We start from the raw sequence: 22,258 nt of genomic DNA on the forward strand, positions 1-22,258 counted from the left end.
AAACAAATGATGTGCTTACCCAAAATTCTTCTTTGAATTGAACCCTAATATATGTGAATACAAAAATAAATGGGAAATATGCTACAAATGCATCCTAATCCTTACATTAACTATATACCATTTCTTGTATGTATGTAACTTCTGGTTACTCTAAGCATAAGAGTAACTAACTTTACTCATCACATTTCATCAACCTTTCTTAGAAATTATTTCCTCTGGCCTTCCCACATACAGACACACAAAACTCTGTGATAATTTCAGGAAACCTTCCTACTAATTATTATATGAGGAGAAATGAAAATTTCATCAAGAGTGTTTCATGACTTCCAAAGATATACATGACCTGAGATGACCAGTCACTGTATTCACTATGGGAGATGGTATAGTGGAGAGCTCTTTCTCTTTTTCTTCTTCCTGACTTTATACTATAATAATGTAGAGAAATATAGTATTTACTAACACATTTCCATTTTCCTCTAAAAATCTTCTGCTTTCCTCAATTAAAAGGTTACAAAGAGATGCACAGACAGAAAAACCTTAAAATTTTTGTTTGTCTTTTGGTTTTTCTATTACTGATACATCCTTTGATCTTCTCTTGCAAGTCACTGCATGCATAAAAAAAGAAAATAATTTAGCAAAACCAAAAAAAATCTGATATCTAGATTTATATAAACAGTATTCCACATGAAGGGTCTCACATTCAAAGAAAGGAAGGAGGTATATATTTTTTTCAATTCTTTTCCAAGGTTGTTTGGTTATTATAATTACATAGTATTTGGTTGACATTTCCATTCTTTTCATTTATACTGTTTTAGTCATTGTGTATGTGGTTTTTAATCACAGCTTCTTTACGAGGTTGATTTTTTGAACCCAAATATAATTTTATATTTAACTCTATTAAATTTTATTTTATTAGGTTCAGTTCCTCATTCTTAGCTTAATACCTTTTGTGTCCTAATTCTGTTTCCCAACATTCTTGTCAGTTTGATAAGGATGACATGAAATACCTACACTTTTAAGTCATTTATAAAAATTTTTAAAACAACAGGAACAATGACAGGTGTGTGTGACCTCTTCCTAAAATGGCATAAACCAATTCAGTTTTGGTTATTGAATTATAATATTAATAGAACATGTTAGAAGAACAGATAAGCTAACTATTCACAAACTGTTCTTTTGTTTCTAAAATGATACAAAGTAATTTTTTTTAACCAGCTTAGTTTCTTTAGTTATTCTCTTTGCAGCATATGCATTTACAATGTTAAAGTTTAAGATTTTAAAAAGACAGTGATAAATCTGGGACAATTGCTTAATTATACAAATAGTAGATATTAGGAAAAGATTAAAGGAATCTTTTTTTTTTTTGCCCTGAGGCTATTGGGGTTAAGTGAATTGCCCAGGATCACACAGCTAGGAAGTATTAAGTATCTGAAATGAGATTTGAATTCAGGTCCTGATGTCAGGGCTAGTGCTCTATCCACTACCCCACCTAGCTGCCCCTGATTAAAGGAATCTTAAAGCTAACATTTAAAGGATTAATTTTATAGTTTCCAATTAATTAAACCTGCATTATCCAGAAAAATATACACCTGCATTAAACTATAATTGCAGTAATGACTTTAATGAAAAAGGTTTTCAGTGAAATCAATTATACAATAACACTATCATCATTTAAATTACCTCATATATATTTTTATATAATATGGTACTTAAGATCACAACATGCCATAAAGATTTTTTTAAATTTTATTTATTTATAATTTTTTTGACAGTATATATGTATGAGTAATTTTTTTTTATAACATTCTCCCTTGTATTCATTTTTCCAAATTATCCCCTCCCTCCCTCTACTCCCTCCCCTTGATGACAGGCAATCCCATACATTTTACATATGTTACAGTATAACCTAGATACAATATATGTGTGTAAATCCCATTTTCTTGTTGCACATTAAGTATTAGATTCCGAAGGTGTAAGTAACCTGGGTAGATAGACAGTAGTGCTAACAATTTACATTCACTTCCCAGTGTTCCTTCTCTGGGTGTAGTTGTTTCTGTCCATCATTGATCAGCTGGAAGTGAGTTGGTTCTTCTTTATGTTGAAGATATCCACTTCCATCAGAATACTTCTTCATACAACATTGAAGTGTACAGCGATCTTCCGGGTCTATTCATTTCACTCAGATGTCTCTCCAAGCCTCTCTGTATTCCTCCTGCTGGTCATTTCTTACAGAGCAATAATATTCCATAACCTTCATATACCATAATTTACTCAACCATTCTCCAATTGATGGGCATCCATTCATCTTCCAGTTTCTAGCCACTACGAAAAGGGCTGCCACAAACATTTTGGCACATACAGGTCCCTTTTCCCTCCTCAGTATTTCTTTGGGATATAAGCCCGATAGCAGCAATGATGGATCAAAGGGTATGCACAGTTTGATAATTTTTTGGGCATAGTTCCAAATATGCCATAAAGATTTAAGGCAGAGTAGAGTTTCCTCTCTAATTCTCAAAATGTGGATACTTCTGAGTGGTATTAGAAGACAGACTTAATTCTTAGCCACATAGGCCATTAAAATATGAAAAGAAAGAAATGAAACTCAATTTATGAAATTTAAGTTCCAGACTCAATGTGTGCAGACAAAACACCTTGAATTGTAATAAACCAAGTTCTCCTCACCTCACCCTAACAGCTATTGAACATGTAAAGTCATATAGGATAAGAAAAAGGACTTCAGATCTCTCAGTTACATCAGTGATTAGTAGTAATGCAAGTAGGAGGCATCAAATCTTTTTGGATGGGAGGTCTGCTTAAAGCAATTCAATACAATTTCCTTGTTTTTATTAAATTCAACAAGTGCCAGTTCTCCTATATCATTCCAAATCTATGAACAGTGAGCTCACGACTATAAGAGGTCTGATACAAAAATGCAAAATACCTGTTGTCTAGAAGTGTACAGTCTATGAGGGGTAATATGGCACATATAGGGAGAAGAATAAGAAAAGTTCCACTAGAACAGGAGCAAAAGACAGAGATAAATCACTTTCACCTGGAGAGAGGTATCTGAGCAGAACTCTTATCAAAGTGACTTGATCTAGTCCAATCCCCATCTAGATTGAGATCCTTAGTTCCAGAATTTAAGTGACTTCCAAAGTCACAAAGATAGTTAGTTGCAGGTTGAGAAGGATCTAAATCCAGATCCTGTGATTTGGAAGTTTTCCCTCTCATTTTTTCACCAACATAAGACAGGAAGAGTGAATTAGGATCTGTTGGGACAGGGAAAGCGTTTGTTTTGTTGTTGTTATTGTTAAATTGATGTGGAAGACTGCTGGAAGGAATCAGGACCAATTCTTAGGGTCACAAAGTGTATGAATGAGGAGTAAGTGAAATAATATTGGAAGAGTAGGGTGGAGCCAGATTGTAAAGGGCCTTTAAAGCCAGACAGAGTAATGGGAAGCCAACTGTATATCAAAAGCAGTCTCTAATTAGGAAGATAAATTTATGAGGAGAGTGAAGGATGGAGTGGAGAGTTGAGGAAAGAAAACAATATCCTAAATTGGAAAGAAAGTATAATGAAAAGATCCTCAGATTTAGGGTTAAAAGACATGGTTTTGAATTCTGGCTCCTTTTTTTGGGTTATTGTTTGTTTGCTTTGACTATGTGTGGTACCAGACAAATGGCTCTGGAAACTGTTTCTTCACCTATAAATAAGCTGATTGGTCACTAGATAATTTCTAAGATTCCTTCCAGTTCCAAATCTTATGTTTTATGCATTTAGCAGAACATGAGAATAGCCCAGAAAAGCAGTAATGCGAGGTCTGAGTCAGAGCGAAAGCTGGCTAAGTAAAGAGGGTATAGAAGGGAAAGAGTTGTGAAAATGGAAATCTACAGCACGGGACAAATCATCGATTACTAGGTTTCCAGCCTAAGAAGAAACATGGTGTTATCCACAAAAACTGGGGAGATGGAAGGAGGTGCATCCATGGTACTTATTTCACTGTTTGCATTAGCAATAGTCTACCACCGCTCTTTTCTAAAATTTCCCACGTTCCGAGTACCTACAAACCTCCATCTTCAATTCAGTAGACGGTATAGCCAATCACTACAAGCTTTTAGATTCAGAAAAGAAAACCTGAGAAAATTTAATTTAATCCCCTCGGTTTACAGATTGTTAAACTGGGTTACAAATAAATCAAGTGACTTGCCTAAAGTCGCACAGAAAGTGTCAGAAAAGTGATACTTTTCACAACGACTGTGTCCTTATTTTTAAGAATAATAATCGCCTTTCAAGATTCTTCTACCATTCCGTGCGTCACTTTCACACAGTTGGGCCTTCAGTTTGCCAACAATTCTCGGATCACACTTCGAAAATGCCTTGGGAGAGCAACTCTTTTCCTACTAAAGCGCATACCAAATTTGACCTGGGAGGGTTTTGGAGGCTCACACCCTTCCAGAAAACTAGGGCTTTGGGGCGATTACGCAACTCATCCAGACCCTTACTGGAGCACACGACTTCGCCTTTAGGTAAGGAGCTTCCTCAGCTCAGAACCTAATCAAAGCGCGCAAAGCCCGAGGGTATTCACTCAGCCCGGCGAAACGAAATCCTGTCTCTTTAAGCTCGCGGAATTGATGTGCAGAGAGAGCTACCAGTCTGTCTCCGCCCGCCTCCTTCTTCTCCTCCTCCCCCCTCCCTCGAGTTTCAGGTGAATGGGTCACTGGAGGCGGCGGCGCCACACCTGCTCCTTCTCGCCCCCTCCCCTTTCCCTTCCCTTCCTTCTTCCCTTTGCAAAATTAGCAGCGGAGCTCTCCGGAGGCTCCAGCGCGCGTGTGGAAGGTCACAGGTAGGAACGGCGCTTTGCTGGGAAGGGGCTGGCTGGGCTACTGCCCTGGGGGAACCCCAGTTTAGGAACTGGTGCTGCGCATGCCCGGGGGCTAGGTTGTGGGGAGTGGGAAGAAGGAGGCGGTGGCCAGGAGAAATCCATTCTCCCGCCGCCTGCTCTCGCGGAGGAGCCGGGGACAGCCAGAGTCAGGTGCGCTGGGGCAAGTGAACATGCTCTCCTAGTGCGCCCCTAGTACGCCCGGCGCGGGGACAGTGAGTGGGGGTGGGAAGGGTCTTCCGTGCGCTTCTCCTTCTGGGAGGCTGGAGGGACTAAACCTGCTTCCCCTGGGGAGCTCGGTCGGCTGAAGAAAGGAGTATGTGTGTGTGTGTGGGGGGGTGCCTTGGGCGCCTAGTTTCAGTACTAGACTAAAACTCCGGAGGAGCGGGTATTGGGTTGCTTGAAGAGGTTGGGGCTTGAAAAGGAAAGCGGCGGAGGGACTCTGGGAAGTCGAGAGGAGGGGATCGGGATCTGGAGCCCCCTTACCCGACTCCACCTACAACCCACTTGGACCTCTGTGGTGATCCGAGGGCGCTTTGGGTGAGTGTGAGTTTTCGTTAGTGTGTAAAACCTGCTGCCTGCTCTCTTCAGCTGAAATATTTAAAGCCACTCCCAGTCTTTCAGCAAAAACTTTTCATTTTTCCTGGGTGATTGTTATGGTTTTCTTGTCACAGTAAGTCTAGTTTGGGAGTCTTCTCAGGAAATTCGAGCTGCGCTCGCTCGGGGCCGCGGTGCCCACGGTGCCGTGTGGGACTAATGGGGAGCAGGGTTGAATTGGGGGGCGTCCCGTTCTCTTTGCAGCCCTTCTGGTTGGTGTTCAGACGAAACCTGTGGAAAGGAGACCGGGAGAGGTGTGGAGAGCCTGAATGAGGTCTTAGACGTTTGGTCTGGTTTTTTGTCTTGGGGAAGCGTAGTAGTGGAGGTGGCGGCGCGGCCGAGTATAACTGTGATTATAGTTTGGTTTTACTTGTGCGAAAGGAGATTTAATTTATGTTTACATAGCTAGTTAATAACGTGTGTAGATACTGCTTCGTTTTGAGAGTGTAGATTTTGTGTCCTCAGCACCTGACTTACAGAAAATGCTTAATAAAGGTCCGATTGCTTGGAGAGTGTAGAGGGGACATAATATGGATGTGACCGTCACTGATTAGCAAGATGATTTTATATTAGACTGTTACCCTTTCTTTTCTCTATTTGTACAAAGTAGGGTTAGGATTATGTTTCTCTGTGTGACTAGAGTTAGAGTTCTGAAAACACATGGAAGGACTAGTATTAGAAATGTCTCTATTTTGGCCAGTTTTTATAGGTAGGTTGGTTGGATTTGCTGAGAGGTTGGTTTTTTTTTTTTTTTACATGACTTCTAAGTCAGGACCCCAAGCCAAACATCCGATATTATCTGTTTTCAGAGAAGTTTGGAGAAATGGGTTGAGGGGCTAAGTTCTAACTAAAATGGCTTCTTCACTCACATAGTAATCCTTCTATTCTCTGTTAAATGGTCTTTTCTAGGTAAATGTTCATGCAGAATTGAATGAGGACAGAAAAGATATTTTCTTGGCTCATGGGTTCTCTTACCCCTTAAGGCATGATGTTTGAAAGTCTTGGAAAACTCAAGTACTTCTCTGTTAATGTGATGGGGGAGGGGGGTTACCCTTCCCCCTCCCGACTGTCTTCTAGCATTTATTGTTTACCATCTGTTGGGCACTGTGCCAAGTTATGGTATACAAAGAAAAGCAGCGGCATTGTACCTACTCCCTGGAAGTTCATATTTTTAAAAGAGAACATGCAAACTAGTGTATATATTAGGTAAATAGCTGGCTAAGTTGGTAATCAAGGGAAGACACTTAGCAGGGGGGAAATCGGAAAGACGTTTTGCCCAACATTTTGGGAGCACTAAGTTTCTCAAGATTGAGAAGTCTATCTCTACAACAAATCTGTAAATCCGAGATACTCATAAGTATGATAGAGAGAATTCTTATAAATCAAAATCAAAATGACATAGAAATATCTGCATTGGCAGAAACTTAAGGCCCCAAATGTATAGCTTATAAAACCTAAATTTAATAATGAGTTATTAACAATCTGCTACAAAATCTGTTAATTTTTCAGCATATTCACATGCATTTTTTAAAATTTAAAGGTGTAGCCAATGTTTAGTAGTAGTATTTAGTAGTGCATGTTAAATATGCACACAAAGACCCTATGGTATGTTTTCATTGTAATTTAACCGAAGATTTAAATTACCATTTAAAAAGCACTAGATAAAAGAAACAACCTCCAGCCCCTAAGTACCATGGTTTATGGCCGAATCAAGAAACCCCCTTATTGATCACTCAACAAGCATTTATTGAGCACCCACTATATGTCAGGAACTTTGGGATACAAAGAAAGACAAAAACAGTTGCTGTTCTCTAGGAACTCACAATTGCTATTGGAGAGACAAATGCAAATGACTTTTAAGAGATGGATCAATATATTGATGTGATATAAAAGATAATCTCAGAGGAGGAGGAATGGTTGCCACAACAGAAAAGGCATTCTGCAAAAGGTGACAATTTTACTAAGTCTGAAAAACCAAGAGATGGAAGTGAATAAGGAGAACATTCCAGACCTGGCAGATATTCTGTGTAAAGGTAGAAATGGGAGGGAGATAGGTGTGTCCTCTCTGGGAACAGCTAGTCAGTCATTGTGGCTGGATTGTAGAGAATATGGAAGAGAGGGAAGTCTAAGAAGATTAGAAATAGAGAATGGGTCAAGAAGGGAAGATCTTTAAATGCCTTCGGACTTTATAATTGATTTTAGAGCTAAGGATAGGGGGCAGTATCTGAGTGCCAGAGACTTATACTGTAGGAAAGTCATTTTGGCAACTGAATGAAAAATTAATTGGAGTGAAGAGAAAGCAATTTCTATATTCTGGGTGGGAAGATGATGAGGGTCTGAACTAGGAAGATAAAAATTAGGCATGAAATGGTTGAAACAATATTGGACAATTAATTGGATTTTGGCATCAGTGTGAAGTTAAAGTAACAAGACTTTGAGTTGGGAAAGAGAGAGGAACAGAAGTGATCCCACAGGGTAAAACAGAAAAGAATTCTTTCAAGCAGGAATCTTTTTTTTCTTAAATAAATAAATCATTAACTAATTCCTTTGTATCTGAGTAAATATCTTAAATTCAGCCCACTCTTCTAGCCTGACTTTTTTTTTTTTAGCCATCTCTCTTAGTTTTGTGTCATCTATAAATTCAGCAAGTTTATTTATCAAATTGTATTCAAACCATTGATAGAAATATTAAATATAAGAATCAGGCATTGATACTTGACAGTCTACTGGAGATGTAATAAACCATTACTTTTACTACTCTTTGATCCAGCTCTTCAACCAATTCCATCTAATTGTACTTCTGTAGCCTGAATCTTTCCAGTTTTCCATAAGCTTTATTGTAATGTAGTTTATTAAAAGCTTTGCTGAAATCTAGAACCTAAATTCTCTCAAAAGCATGTCAAGATCTACCAGTTTAGCAACAGTATCAAAAAATGTTGATCCAGCATGAGATGTGAGTAAAAGCAACATAGACTTTTAATGATCACTGCTTCCTCTTCTAGATGATAACTAACCAATTCTCTAATAATATGTTCTACAATTTTGTTAGGAATTAAAATAAAATTAATTAACTTCAATTTAAAGAAGCACATGTGGGCTTCTCTAGTCCTGTGATGTCTCTCCTTTTTCTTCGAGTTTTCTCTGGCAGTGATTCAGCTGTCATTGTAGGTAAGCTGTTTCAGAAGCAAGAATGTAGTTCGTTTGGACCAGGTGACTTGAAATCATAAAGGTTAGCCAAATACTTTTTCTTATCTCTTTCAGTAAGCTGTTAAAGAGCTCTTAATACCCATGTGTTTGACCATGTCAATCTTTTCTCCCTATTCAATAAATTCCTATCACTCTCCTTTACTTTTAGGATTAAAAAACTTCCCAAATCCTCAGTTTCATCTTTTAAAAAAAGGGTTTTTTTTATAATAGCTTTTTATTTTTCCAAATAACATGCAGAGATAGTTTTCAACATCTTAATTTTTTTTATTTTAAAAAATAAAAGCTTATTTCCAAAATACATGCAAAGATATTTTTCACCATTCATATCTTTTGTTCCAAATTTTTCTCCTTTCCTCCATCCTTACCTTGTCCCTTAGATAACAAGCAATCTACTATTGGTAAAGCATATATGATTTTTCTAATCATGTTTCCATATTTGTCATGATTCTAAGAAAAAATCAGATCAAAAGGGAAAAAAAAAATAAAAGCAAACCATCACCACCACCACTACCACCAAAGTGAAAATATTATGCTTTGATCCACATTCAGTGTCCATAGTTTTCTCTGGATGCTGATGGCTCTTTCTATTACAAGACTATTGAAATTGCCTTGAATTACCTTATTGCTGAAGAGTTAAATCCATTAGAGTTGATGATCACATAATCATGTTGTTGCTGTTCTCTTGGTTCTACTCACTTTGCTTGGCCATCAGTTCTTGAAAGCCAAGCTTTTCTGAAATGAGTCTGTTCATCATTTCTCATAGAACAATAATATTCCATTACATTTATATATCATAACTTATTCAGCCATTCTCCAATTCAGTTTCACTTTTAAAACCCTTTTACCACTTTGTTTCCTTGTTTTCTTTTCACGATTCTTAATTCTTTACTCTGGTTCATGGGTAATCACTTAACCCCAGTGGCCTCAGCAAAAAAAATACAAAACAAAACAATTAAAAACTATTTGAACCAGTGGCACTGGCCTCCTTGCTATTCCTATGACGGAATATCACATCTTTCAACTCCACCTGTTTTCTTCTTTTTTAAGTGGTATTCACTTTAAATCATTTTTTATTCTTCAGGAAAGATTTGCATTTCTACCTATCTATAATACTGATAAAGTACAATGGTCTTGTGTATAGATTTGAGTTTTTCTGTTTTTAAAAAGTTGCTTGAAATGCTGTCTCTTCTGGTTCATTTAGTCAGCCTCTTCAGTGGCAGATCGAGGAAGTGGATATATAGACTACTCTTTACCTGAGCAGTTGGGGTAGCTAAGTGGTACCATAGTGCATAGTGTTCCGGGCCTGGAGAGGAAGATATGAGTTCAAATCTAGCCTCAGACACAAGCTGTGTGACCCTGGGCAAATCATGTAACCTGTTTGCCTCAGTTTCCTCATCTGAAAAATGAGCTGGAAAAGGAAATAGCAAATTACTCCAGTATTTTTGTCAAGAAAACCCTAAATGGGGTCACGAAGAATCAGGCACAACTTCACATAGCAACAACAAAACCATTTTGAGTGTCTGCCAAGCATGCCTCTTCTCCTGGAATGCTCTCTGAATTCTGGTATAACTTAGTTATGATATGATTGAAGACATTTTCTGATTTTACCCTATTGCTGTTCAGATTCTTCCTTCATATTGAAAACATAAGCAATTCTCTCTATTCAGAAAACACCAGTGACTCTCTTACGTTTAGGATCAAAAAAAAAAAAAAACCAACAACCAACAAAAACCCCTCAAGTTCACTTTTTATACCATCTGCTCTGTTTCTCTACTTTTCCCCTTCACCTTTGTATTCCTCAACTTTCTTGACTATAAATACTCTTTGGTCAGATGATGTCTTTGTCATGGATAATGCTCTTATCTTTGGTGATACTTGGAAGGTGCCATTGATTATTTCAATCTGAGAAACACCCCTGAGGGCAGGGAAATTTTTGTGAGCCCAAATTCACTGTAGGTTGTATCCTTGGTACTTGTTCTCTGAATAAGCACACCAGGCTGGCTGGTATAAAAATCTGTATCCACTTTGGATTGATGGCTGGGCTGTACTGCATTTCAGTACCAATTATTAAAGCAATAAATACTACTGATTATGGCTTGACTCATTGTTTTGTTCATCTCCTGAATTTAAGAATGTCCTCAAGAAAATGTTAATATGCAGTTCATGCTTAGAAATATGTTGTGAGCATATTCTTTTTTTTTTCCACGAAGAGCTAGTTGTTAATCATTTACTAGAACACCCCAGGATGGTGGTATTCAGTTTCTGCCAGCTGTTTCAAAACTAAGAAGAGTGACATCCAACTACAAGAAGTTCTGGATAGCTGCCTTGTAAACAATAGTCTCTTCAGGAGGGATATTCTCATTTGCCATTGAAGATGTTTTATAGAAGTTTCTAAATCCTGGGGGTATGAATATAACTATCCACTAAAGATGATGTCATAGATCTATGACTTAATCTGCCTAGGCATTCTTTAGAGCTTTTTCTAATGTGCCATGGAAGGATTTAGTTCCTCAAAATAGGCACACGTGATAAGAATATAGAAGTTGTTACCTTTATAGAGAGGGTCAATCTAAGGGAAGAAAGGATATACATTGCAAGTTCCCAGAGCCCTCTTGTTGTCATTGATTTCAGATGCTCCGGCTTTAATTCATCAATGAAATGGTTGACATTGTGGTTGTCAAAGGAATCCCCATCCAAATGGGTAGCCTCAACTGTGATTTTGATCTCAATTTTATTTTCAATGGTGGTAATAGAGGCATTGAAAGTACTACTTCCACAAGTCAGAGGTCAACATATTTGTCTTGGCTCTGATCTTTTTGGTCAAGATATAAGATAGAGCAGCAGCAATTAATGATTTTTTTTTGGATGAATGATTCTGAAAATTTAAAGACCAGTGATAGTTCCACCATTTTTGGTGACCTGATATTTGGAGTCATTGAAAAGGCTAGCATTGTGACTAATTTACTTGTATTCAATTCTCATTTCTGTAACTACATTTTAAAAAATTCTGCTCTTATCTATTCTTTTGTCTCCTAAACTGGTTCTTCTTTCTCCACTTTCCCAGCTTTGTTCTTTTTATACTTTTTCTACAAGACAGTTTATTTTCATGTTTAGTTTTCATATCTATTGCTACTAAAATGTTCCTGAATTCTTGTACTCACCTGCTTTTGACATTTTCACTTGAATCCCTTGGCTCTCATTTTAATTCATTGTTTAAAATTAAACTTGTTTCCCTCCAACTAAGCTAATTTTTTTCCTTCTGGTCATTTGGGTTCTCTCCATGACTCTAGCATTCTCCCAGTTCCTTGTTCCTCATTGTCATCCTTGATTTAAACTTAACTCCATTTGCTTTGCAAAACAAATAAATGAACTTTTCATCCTTTGTGTCCATCTAAGTACCAAATTTTATCAATTTCCCCCCCCCCTGTGGCTGGGGTTAAGTGACTTGCCCAGGGTCACACAGCTAGGAAGTGTTAAGTGTCTGAGACCAGATTTGAACTCAGGTACTCCTGAATTCAAGGCTGGTGCTCTATCCACTGTCACCTAGCTGGCCCTCAATTGTTTTCCCAAAAAAGTTTCTGGTAGGTACATCTTCCCATTGCTAGTACTTTGTTCTCCTTGTACCTAGGATCTTTTAATACTTGACCTTCTTAACCCTGAATCTAGGCTCTTTCTATCCTAATTTCAATGATTTCGTCATATCGTGTCATGCTAATCTTCCTTAATCACTACTTTCTTCATGCCCTTCCCTTGCATAAAAACCTTTTGTGTTTCTTTATTTCTTATTGCATCATATTTGACTTCCTTAGTTCTCCTTCTCTGTCCAAACTTAACTTCTTACTATTCCCAGTATGTATCTTTGCCTCTTTCAGATTAGTCTCTCATTGCTTCACAAACAAATCATACTTCCTGTTTATCCTGTCCGGAATCTTCTCTCATCTTGAGATTTTGCTAAATCCCCAATTTTTTAGACCAAGCCATAGTTCTGTTTCTTTCAAGAAGCTTTCTTTGGTGACTCTAAACTTCATTTACATATTTTGTGACTTCAAAAATCCTAGAATCTGTATCATACCATTTAAATACTTAATTATGTACTGCTTTCTCATTTTCCTATCAGTTTTTATTTGAAGAAGTCTGGTATTGTGTCATTCTCTCAGTGATTTGGATTGTTGGGTTTATTGAACATTGACTGGACTGAAATTGTTTCTGGTTCTTGGTTATACAGAATTGGGATCTTCAAGAAAAGACTACTCTTTTGGGATGTTATAGAAAGGACTTCTTAGGTTGGGGTTAGACGAGATGTTCTTTAAGTATTCTGGAATTCCATACTGTATTGTCTGTTCCTCTTTCATATGTTGAGTTAATCTTTGAAAGTGGAATTGAAGTCCTTTTATGGGTAGGAGACCTAGTGACCTTAGCACTTGATTAGGTCACATTCTATACTTTAATGATAATTAAATATTCCTTTTATTATTTGTACATATACTCTCTTTTTATACATTGCCCATGAATGCTACCTGTGTATATTTGTGATAAATTCCTCAGGTTTATGGAGAAAGATTTAATTGTCCTTTTTTTAAAATCAGACACTTTCATTTGCTTAGAAGAAAATTCGTTTTACTGAGGATTTATGCTATAGAGATTTTTAGGATTAAGTAAAGCACTTTTTAAAGGAGTATATAGTTTTTCAAACAAATGGATTTGAAGAAAAATATATGCATAAAACTGCATTTAATCTATTGGAAGCTTTAAAAATTTTATTGACTAACATATTTAACATGTATGGGACTGCCTGCTATCTAGGAAAAAGGGTGGAGGAAAGGAGGGTAAAATTCGGAACAGAAGTGAGTGCAAGGGATAATGTTGTAAGAAAAAATACCAATGCATATGTACTGTCAAAAAAAAAAAGTTATAATTATAAAATTAATTTAAAAATAAAGTAAAAAAATAAAAGTTTTATTGAATTTTCTTGTTTATTTTTCAAAACAATGCTTATAGTTATGTTAAACTGTAAGTTAGTTACTTGAGGATAAGAGATGTGGGATTTTTTGAATTCACTGGGCCTGGCCTATAGCATGCTTATTGATGGATTCAAGGTCCCACCCTTTTGCTAAATAGAAAATGATAATCTAATCTCTGGGATGTTTCTGGGGAAGTGAGGTATAAAGCTGTACTGTTTTTGTTTTCGTTATTAATGTGAAATCATTTGCAAGACGTGAGGTAAAGTAGCTCGTTTAGAATTTGCCATTTGTATCTTTGATAGTGGTTGAGGAAAGGAAGTGATAAATTCCATTTTTGAGAAACTTAGATCTAAAATATTGATTTAGTTCTTAGTTTTAGAGATTGGATATGTAGCTAAGCTTTTAGTATTAACAATAGGGTAAACCAAAGACAATCCAATTTCTTAAAAGTTGTTTGTTTACTCACTCAATCTTTATTTTTCTTCCCAGGTTGTTTGTTTTGGAGGAAGCTAAGAGGAATTCATTTTGAAATAAACCAAGACCATTGATATCAACTATGTCATCTCGACCATTTGAAAGTCCTCCTCCATACAGGCCAGATGAATTGTAAATATCCTGATATTTTTCCTAATATTTAGTTCTCCACTGGTAGTGAGAATATGTAGTTACCTATTTAACAATAGTTTTTCAATAGAGTATGGCTCTTGCACTTAGATTTTTGGCAATTGGCACAATGTAATATTTTTATTAATTTTTCTATTTAAAGGTTGATATGAATTTCCTTAATTGTGTTTGTGTCATTATTCATTTAGTCAGATTGAACTGTTACATAATTTTCATAATGTAAACTGGAATGACAACAGGACTTATAATGCTTAAATTATTTCAGAGAGTAGATAATTGGTGATTTGTACTGACCATTTAACATGTATGAGTTTTTCTAAGGTTTCCTTGCTTCTGCTAGTTTTGTTTTTCATTTGGGTTGATTCATGGAAAGGTCATAGCATTTGGATTTAGAATTGGAAGAGGCATCTCTGATCATCTAGACTAAGCCCCTCATTTTACAGAAACTGACAGGTCCAGAGATGTGAGGTGACTTTGGCTACACATTTTCTCCAGATTCTCCTTACTTATTTAACTACTGGCATTTGTTTATGATAGACATAGTTGTGGATTTAGGAGTACAGGCTTTGGAAAGGCTACTATCCAAACTGATTTGTTTGAAAATTAAACTTGATTGAGGGTAGTAATGGGTTTTAAACTTGTCTTGAGACTTGAGTTCTAATTCTGGCTTTACCATTTAATAGCTCTATGACCATAGTGAGCCTCAGTTTTCTTATTTTTAAAATGGAAATTTGGAAAAAAAAGAATTAAAAATTCATTTCCTCTTCTCCTACTCCCTTACTGGAAAAAGAAAAACAAACCCCTTGTAGCAAATATGCATAGTCAAGTGAAACAGACTTCTTCATTGGCTGTTTCCAAAAATTATATATGTAAATCAACACCTCAAATATGTCACCTGTCTTTCAGGATATGTAATGTGTATTTCTTCATGGGTCTTGCAAAATCATGGTTAGTAAGTGCATCTATCATTTCTTAAGTTTTCAAGGTTATTTGGCTTTACAATGTTGATATTGTATAAATTGTTCTGCTAGTTCTGTTCATTTCATTCTGAATCACTTTTTACAAGTCTTCCCAGGTTTCTGTAAAACCATTCTCTTAAACCATTTCTTACACCAAAATACTATTCCACTGTAATTATATACTATAATTGCTTAATCATTCCTCAGTTGACTGGCATCCTTTAGTTTTCAGTTCTTTGCCACCACAAAAAGAGCTGCAAAAAACCCTACATCTAAAAAAAATATATGTCCTTTTTTTCCTTTGGGGTAATATGGACTTCTAATGTATGACCAGTGCAGATAAGGCTATTTAGAAGAATATATAACATAATTAATTATACTGAATTTTTTATAAAGACAAGATGCTATAAAAATTTGAGATATGATAATATATAGAATTCCATAGGATCATGTGCTAATCAACTGGGTTATACAGATATAAAAATACCTGTTTTTTTCTGAACATTAGAAATTTGTTTATTCTTTGATATTTTGCAAACTGCAAATTGTTTCTGGGCAAGTTTATATTCTTGAAGAGCATAGTAAAAATCTTCCTTTAATAGCTTTGGATCTGGATTTTTGTGTAGTTATTCCTTTTAGTCTCTTTTTATCCTGTGTGATTTAACTGGGATCTTGCCATAAATCTTTTAACTGAAAAAGTTTTTTTTAAAAAATCATTGCAGCAAGCCATCTCATTATGCACCCAGCAATGACTTATACAATGGAGAGATGCATGGTCGACCAATGCTTTCTCAGCCAGCCTACTCTTACTATCCAGAGGATGAAATACTTCATTTCTACAAGTGGACTTCCCCTCCAGGAGTGATAAGGATTTTGTCTGTGATCATAGTTGTGATGTGCATTGCCATCTTTGCCTGTGTGGCTTCCACACTTGCCTGGGACAGTGGCTATGGAAGCCCTTTTCTGGGAGGTGGTATAGGCTACCCTTATGGAGGAAGTAGTGGCTTTGGAGGCTTCGGTAGTTCCTATGGATATGGCTACAACTATGGCTATGGAGGAACTTATACTGACCCAAGGGCTGCAAAAGGCTTCTTACTGGCTATGACGGCATTTTCATTCATTGCTTCATTGGTGATATTTGTGACCAGTGTTATCAGATCAGGAATATCCAGATCAAGAACATACTTCTTAGTGGTGATCATCACGAGTGCCATCCTAGGCATTATGGTATTCATTGCTACCATTGTCTACATAATGGGAGTCAATCCAACAGCACAAGCTTCTGGGTCAATCTACGCAGCTCAGATATATGCTCTCTGCAATCAGTATTATTCACCTACAACAAGTGGACTCTTTGTGGATCAATATCTCTATCACTTCTGTGTGGTGGATCCCCAAGAGGTATGAATATAAATGAAGGTATAGTGGGGGATTTTTTCTGCATGAATCATTCATTATTAACAAACAAAATTAACATGCATGATTTGGGGGTGATGTATAGTATTTTTATTTTTAGTTAGAAATTTCCTATCTTTCCTCTCACTTAAATAGTTCACTCTTTTATTTATTTGGGGTTTTAAGGAAGGGGGAGAATATGAACCTGTAAAGCTTTCTACAGTATAAGCCTATTGTTTTCAAAAGTAGAATGTTTGTCCAAGTGTGGGTTTTAATCCTGTTACTTAAGAGACAGGAATAGCTCTGCTACTGCAGAGCATTGGATGTCCTAGAAGCATCTCAATATTCCTTCCTTCTGGCCAAGGGTTCTTATGCTTGAACCCTCTACTTATAAGATCTGTAGTCCCTTCTATTTGACAGATACATGGTAGAATGGAAAAGGATAGGGTCTGGACCTTTGATTTTCATGATAAGATGAATTCTTAGGGTAGGAAAACTACCAAGACCAATCAGCACACCTTTTCTTTAACTTAAGGTTTTAGAGAGGAAGCTAGAGTGCTGACTATTTTAAGTAACATGCCTAGTATTTGTCATAGATAGGTCTTGAACCTAAGCTTTCATGTTTTAGAGGGCAGTTCCCTTTCCTCTAGACAACCCTGACTCTTTGAATTCTGGCTTTGATGCTTAACCACCTCTGCAGGCAAATTCAACCTTTCTAGCCTTCAGTTTTCTCAGTTGCAAAAAGAGGGGATTCAATTAGGTAAATCTTTGATCATATTATAAATCAGACATGTTATAAAAATATTGATTATAGCCACTTTATCCATTTGGTCATTTTTCAGTTATGTCTGACTCTGTGAACCTAGTTGTTTTTTTTTTGCGGGGGGGGGGGGGGGGCAAAGGTAATGGAGTGTTTGCTATTTCTTTCTCCAGCTCATTTTCCAGATGAGTAAAACTGAGGTTTACAAAGTTAAGTAACTTGCCTAGAGTCATCCAACTAGTTAAGTGTCTGGGGCTAGATTTGAACTCATGAAGATGAGAGTTCCTGACTCTAGTCCTGGCACTCTATCCATTGTGCCACCTAACTACTTAGTCACTGAAAAATACACCAATTGGTTACATCTTAGAGGAGTGAGCTGGTACTTTCCCAGTAAGAAGCCACCTTTCTGTGATGCTGAATTTTGATCGGAACAATGTGTTACTCATCTAATTATCCTAATTGAATACTCTCTTCCCATTAGGGAGAACTGAAAAGTCCTACCATTAAAAAAAGTTAGGTAGATTCGCTCTTCCTATTCTGTAAATTTGAATCTTCATATAATAATATAATCACTAAAGTAGTAAGACCAAATGATTCTATAGTGTTGAAGAATTTTTGATCATTCAAAGATTGGCTGATCCTTTATGTCATTTATGATGAAAGACTTTATTAAGCAAAGTTATAAAGGAGGGATGCACACTTTATCTGGGAAAATCAATTTTGGAAGTAAATATGCAATTGATTATTTACAAATGACCAGGCTACTCATAGTTTTATGCATTTAGTAAAGCAGGTCCTATGTATTATTGCATGTAAATGAAATTAACACAAATTAGTAATTATGAATTAGAGACTTAGAACATAAAGATGGATTTAAGTAAATAGCTTATTTTAGATTCACAAACAGCAAAACAGTTAATGTTTGACTTTTTTTTTTTCTTTTAAACTCTTTATAGGCCATTGCTATTGTGCTGGGGTTTCTAGTCATTGCAGCTTTTGCTTTAATAATATTCTTTGCTGTGAAAACCCGAAGTAAGATGGCGAGATATGACAAATCCAATATTTTATGGGACAAGAAAAGTGTCTATGAAGAGCAGCCTCCTAATGTAGAGGAATGGGTAAGTGTAAAGAAAATCAACACTTTTTTACACTTTGGTGACCTTATTGGCTTTGGTATTCTATTTGATTTTTTGATCTCAAAATTCAGATCAGTGTATCTTATAAGCATAAGTAAATTTTTATCATTTGAAAAATAAATTATTTGTATCAGTGGCAACTGCCTTGTGATATGCAAATCCAGATTCTCTTTTTCCTATTATAAAGAAATAGCTATAAATGATTAGGAAAAAAGCGTCCACATGAAACAGAAAATAAATTCAATTTATCTGAGCATTGCAGAAAACTTCATTTTTTTCTCTTTTCTCTTTTATTTGCAAAAATGTTTGCCAGCTTATAGAACATTTCACACAAAATCATAGCAGGGTAAAAAGTACTGCTATAATGTATTTGATTGTGATTTGAGAGGGGAAAAATTTCAGAGGATGAATTTTGATAGGGCTTTGTTATTTTCCTCTAGGTGAAGGGAAAGACAGTAATGCTAGTCTTACCAGTGGTGCTACCTTGTAGTATGTGTGTTGACAGTATTCTTTTTCCCCAACACCACATTTCTTTTGATTCATGACATTTTATTTTTATTTATTTGTTTATGGATGGATATTTCACCTTTAGACACTTTAGACTTCAGCTTAGATGTTCAAATCAGTAAGCTAAAAAAATAGATGTCTTGAGATAAGTACATAGAAGTGTTTCTTATCATAACTAGTTAAGATTGTTATCTTGGGGCAGCTAGGTGGCTCAGTGGATAGAACACCAGCCCTGAATTCAGGAGGACCCGAGTTCAAATCTAGTCTCAGACACTTAACACTTCCTGGCTGTGTGACCCTGAGCAAGTCACTTAACCCCAGCCTCAGGGGAAAAAAAAAAGATTGCTATCTTTAGGCTTTTGGGGTAGATCAGTTTTGTAAAAAAGGAAGGAAAGTTTAAAGGGTAATTCCCAAAGAGTAAAGATCTAGGTGGAACCTTAGTAAATCCCAGGAAAACGGTATTTTGAGGAGGCAAGAGTTGAGAGAGTTAATGAAGGGGAAAGTAATGGAGCTTAGAAACTGGGCTGAGGAAGATGACATGATCCATTAGAAAGAGGGAACATTCTAGGTCAGGAGTCTTGTCCATCCCTCCTATTAACTCTTTGTATAACTTTGAAGAAGTTATTTTACCATTCTGGGACTTGTTTCCGCCTTTAATTAGAAAGTTGAGCTTAAGTAAAGGGAGACTGAAACCTAAGTGGAGACTTTGCTAGTTAGTAGTCCAGCATGAATAAGGAAGACTAAAGCCTGCCTGTGTGTGGCCTTTTCCTTACTCTTTCTCCCCTGCTGACCTTCCACATACATCCCCTTAAAAAAAAAAAATAATCTATCTTTTATTAGAGCACTGTAGTTTCATCCCTCTGTTAAGCACTTGAAAATCCTTTGTTGTTTTTTTCCTACCTTACAATTTTCTTATCTGTTATAAAAAGTCATCATGTTTTATAGAGAAACTAGTTTATAGATACTAGGGAGTGTTTTCTTTGGACCTTTAGCTCTAGGCTAGGCCACCCATAAGTGGAATAGGACCAGCTATTGTGAACTGCAGCTTGTGAGCCCATGAAGTAAATGTTTCTGTGAGAGTTTCTGGGTGTGTCTTGTATTTGTTTACTGGTGGTTGGTTTCTGGAGGGATGGGAGACAAGTTCCAAATGAGCGGCATGGAAGTCCCAGTGAACTTTGTGCTTTCACCTGGCTTTGCTGTCATGAGGGTTTAATCAAATATAAGTGTTTAAGATAAACACTTTTTATAAACACTGTGAGAGATGGCAGAAGTAAGATATAAATGATAGATTACTTTTAACAGATTTGTATGTGCTATTACAGAGGATGTGCTAAGGTGTGCTGCAGAGTTCCTAACTATCAGGAAATAAATTGGTATGGAGCTTAAAACTCAGTTTTACAAAGCAGTGTCTTCAAACAATAGATTTGTGGTGTAGACGCTGATAATTCTCATTTTAAACATTAAAAATGAAAGTCAGGAGCTATGTAGTATTTTAACTTTTGTTGTTGGTTGCTTGAATTTTGTTTTCTTTCTCATTTTTTTCCTTTTTGATCTAGTTTTTCTTGTACAGCATGATAATTGTGGAAATATGTATAAAAGAATTGCACATGTTTAACATCTATTGGATTACTTGACGTCTAGGGATGGGGATGGAAAAAATGTGGAACACAAGATTTTGCAATGTTGAAAATTATCTATGCATATGTTTTGAAAATAAAAAGCTTTAATAAGAAAACATGTGGAAGCAAACTAAATGTTCAAAATGGGAGGAATATTTAAATTGTGGTATTTTAATTTAATAAAATACTTTAATGCAGTTAAAATTAAGTATAGGAATATTAAGAAATAAAAAAGATTTATAAGAAAACCTTAATGAAATAAGAATATTCATTAATATGTTGCAGAAGAGGAAAAGGTGAATGCAAATGAATGGGCAGATTACAGTGTTGGAAATTTAGAAAATTATTGAAATGTTAGGAAAATTTAAATGTTTAAATTTATTCATTTAAATTAAAATCATTGTAAAATAAGTTTAATTGGTCATATTGGTAATATTATTGGTCATATTATTTGTAATTACTATTAAAAAAAAAAAAAGATAGAAATCCCTATGTTCCCAAGAGAGATAGATACATAGTGTACTGAATTAGAAATCAAGATGACTTGGTTCCATTTCAGATATTTACTGGCTGTGTAATGCTGAGCCAGTCATTTAATTTTTTTAAATCTGTTTTCTCATCTGTGAACTGGGGATGATAATTGTCCTAAAAGAAGGATTGTTATGAGCATCAGATAAAGAGTTTGTGTATAACACACACACACACACACACACACACACACACACACACACACACACACACACGATTTTAATATCAGAGTATAATGCAGTAAAAAGTTTTTAAATTCTATGAGAGTTTTGAGGGTAATAGTCAAAGAAAGCCTGATGGAGAAGATAGCATTGATTACAATAAACTAATGAATAGTCCAGGAGGGGAAACTATTCTAAACTAAAGGAACAGAATAAGCAAAAATATGGAAATGGAAAACTGTAGTTAAGGAACTTGAATTAGATGTTTTGTCTCATACAACATATGAAGGGGAGATAAAGGTAAATTAGCAAATTGGAATAAAATTATAAAGGATTTTGAATTTAAATATTATTCATTGGGCATGGGACCCTTTAAATGGGCACTTTTTTGGTGGCTGAGGTGTGGAGAAGTGATCATTGTGACTTGGGACCTTTGCTTTAAGAGTAAGTCAGATGCTGGGTGAAGTGAGTAGAACCAAGAGAACATTGTACACAGTAACAAGAAGATTGTGTGATCAACTATGATAGACATGGTTCTTTTCCACAATGTCATGATTCAGGCCAATTCCAGTGCACTTGTGGAGAGAGCCATCTGCATGGGTGGGGGAGGACTTAGGGATTGGATGTGGCTCACAGCATACTGCTTTCACCTTTTTTTGTTGTTTGCTTTCTCAATTTTTTTCCTAGTTTGGTCTGATTTTTCTTATGCCACATGGTAGATGTGGAGATATGTGTGGAAGAGTTGTACACGTTTAACATATATTAGATTGTTACTGTCTGGGAGAGATAGTGAGGGGAAAAGTAGGGAAGAAGTTTGGAACTCGGGGTTTAGGGATGAATGCTGAAAACTATCTTTACATGTGCTTTGAAAATGAGAAGCAGTTATTTTTTTAAAAGAGAAAGCTATCAGTAAGGTATAGAGTG

General features: G+C 36.1%; 1 protein-coding gene across 4 annotated transcripts in view; it reads left to right on the forward strand.

The window, feature by feature from the left end:
• The first annotated feature begins 4,583 nt into the window (after nt 1–4,583).
• The window catches only part of OCLN (occludin), a 51,499-nt gene continuing 33,824 nt past the window's right edge, over nt 4,584–22,258 (forward strand). The window contains exons 1-4 of one of the 4 annotated variants that reach the window (XM_074282219.1): nt 4,584–4,706; nt 14,135–14,251; nt 15,951–16,629; nt 18,340–18,501. In XM_074282219.1, coding sequence (XP_074138320.1) covers nt 14,202–14,251; nt 15,951–16,629; nt 18,340–18,501 — 891 coding nt within the window. In that variant the 5' untranslated portion in view covers nt 4,584–4,706; nt 14,135–14,201. Of the gene's footprint in view, nt 4,845–4,939; nt 5,034–5,288; nt 5,421–14,134; nt 14,252–15,950; nt 16,630–18,339; nt 18,502–22,258 lie in introns of those variants that run through there. The other 3 variants (XM_074282216.1, XM_074282218.1, XM_074282217.1) reach the window with 3 other exon arrangements.

This window comes from Sminthopsis crassicaudata, chromosome 1 (assembly GCF_048593235.1).
Source record: "Sminthopsis crassicaudata isolate SCR6 chromosome 1, ASM4859323v1, whole genome shotgun sequence".
In the NCBI taxonomy this organism is placed as follows: Eukaryota; Metazoa; Chordata; class Mammalia; order Dasyuromorphia; family Dasyuridae; genus Sminthopsis; species Sminthopsis crassicaudata.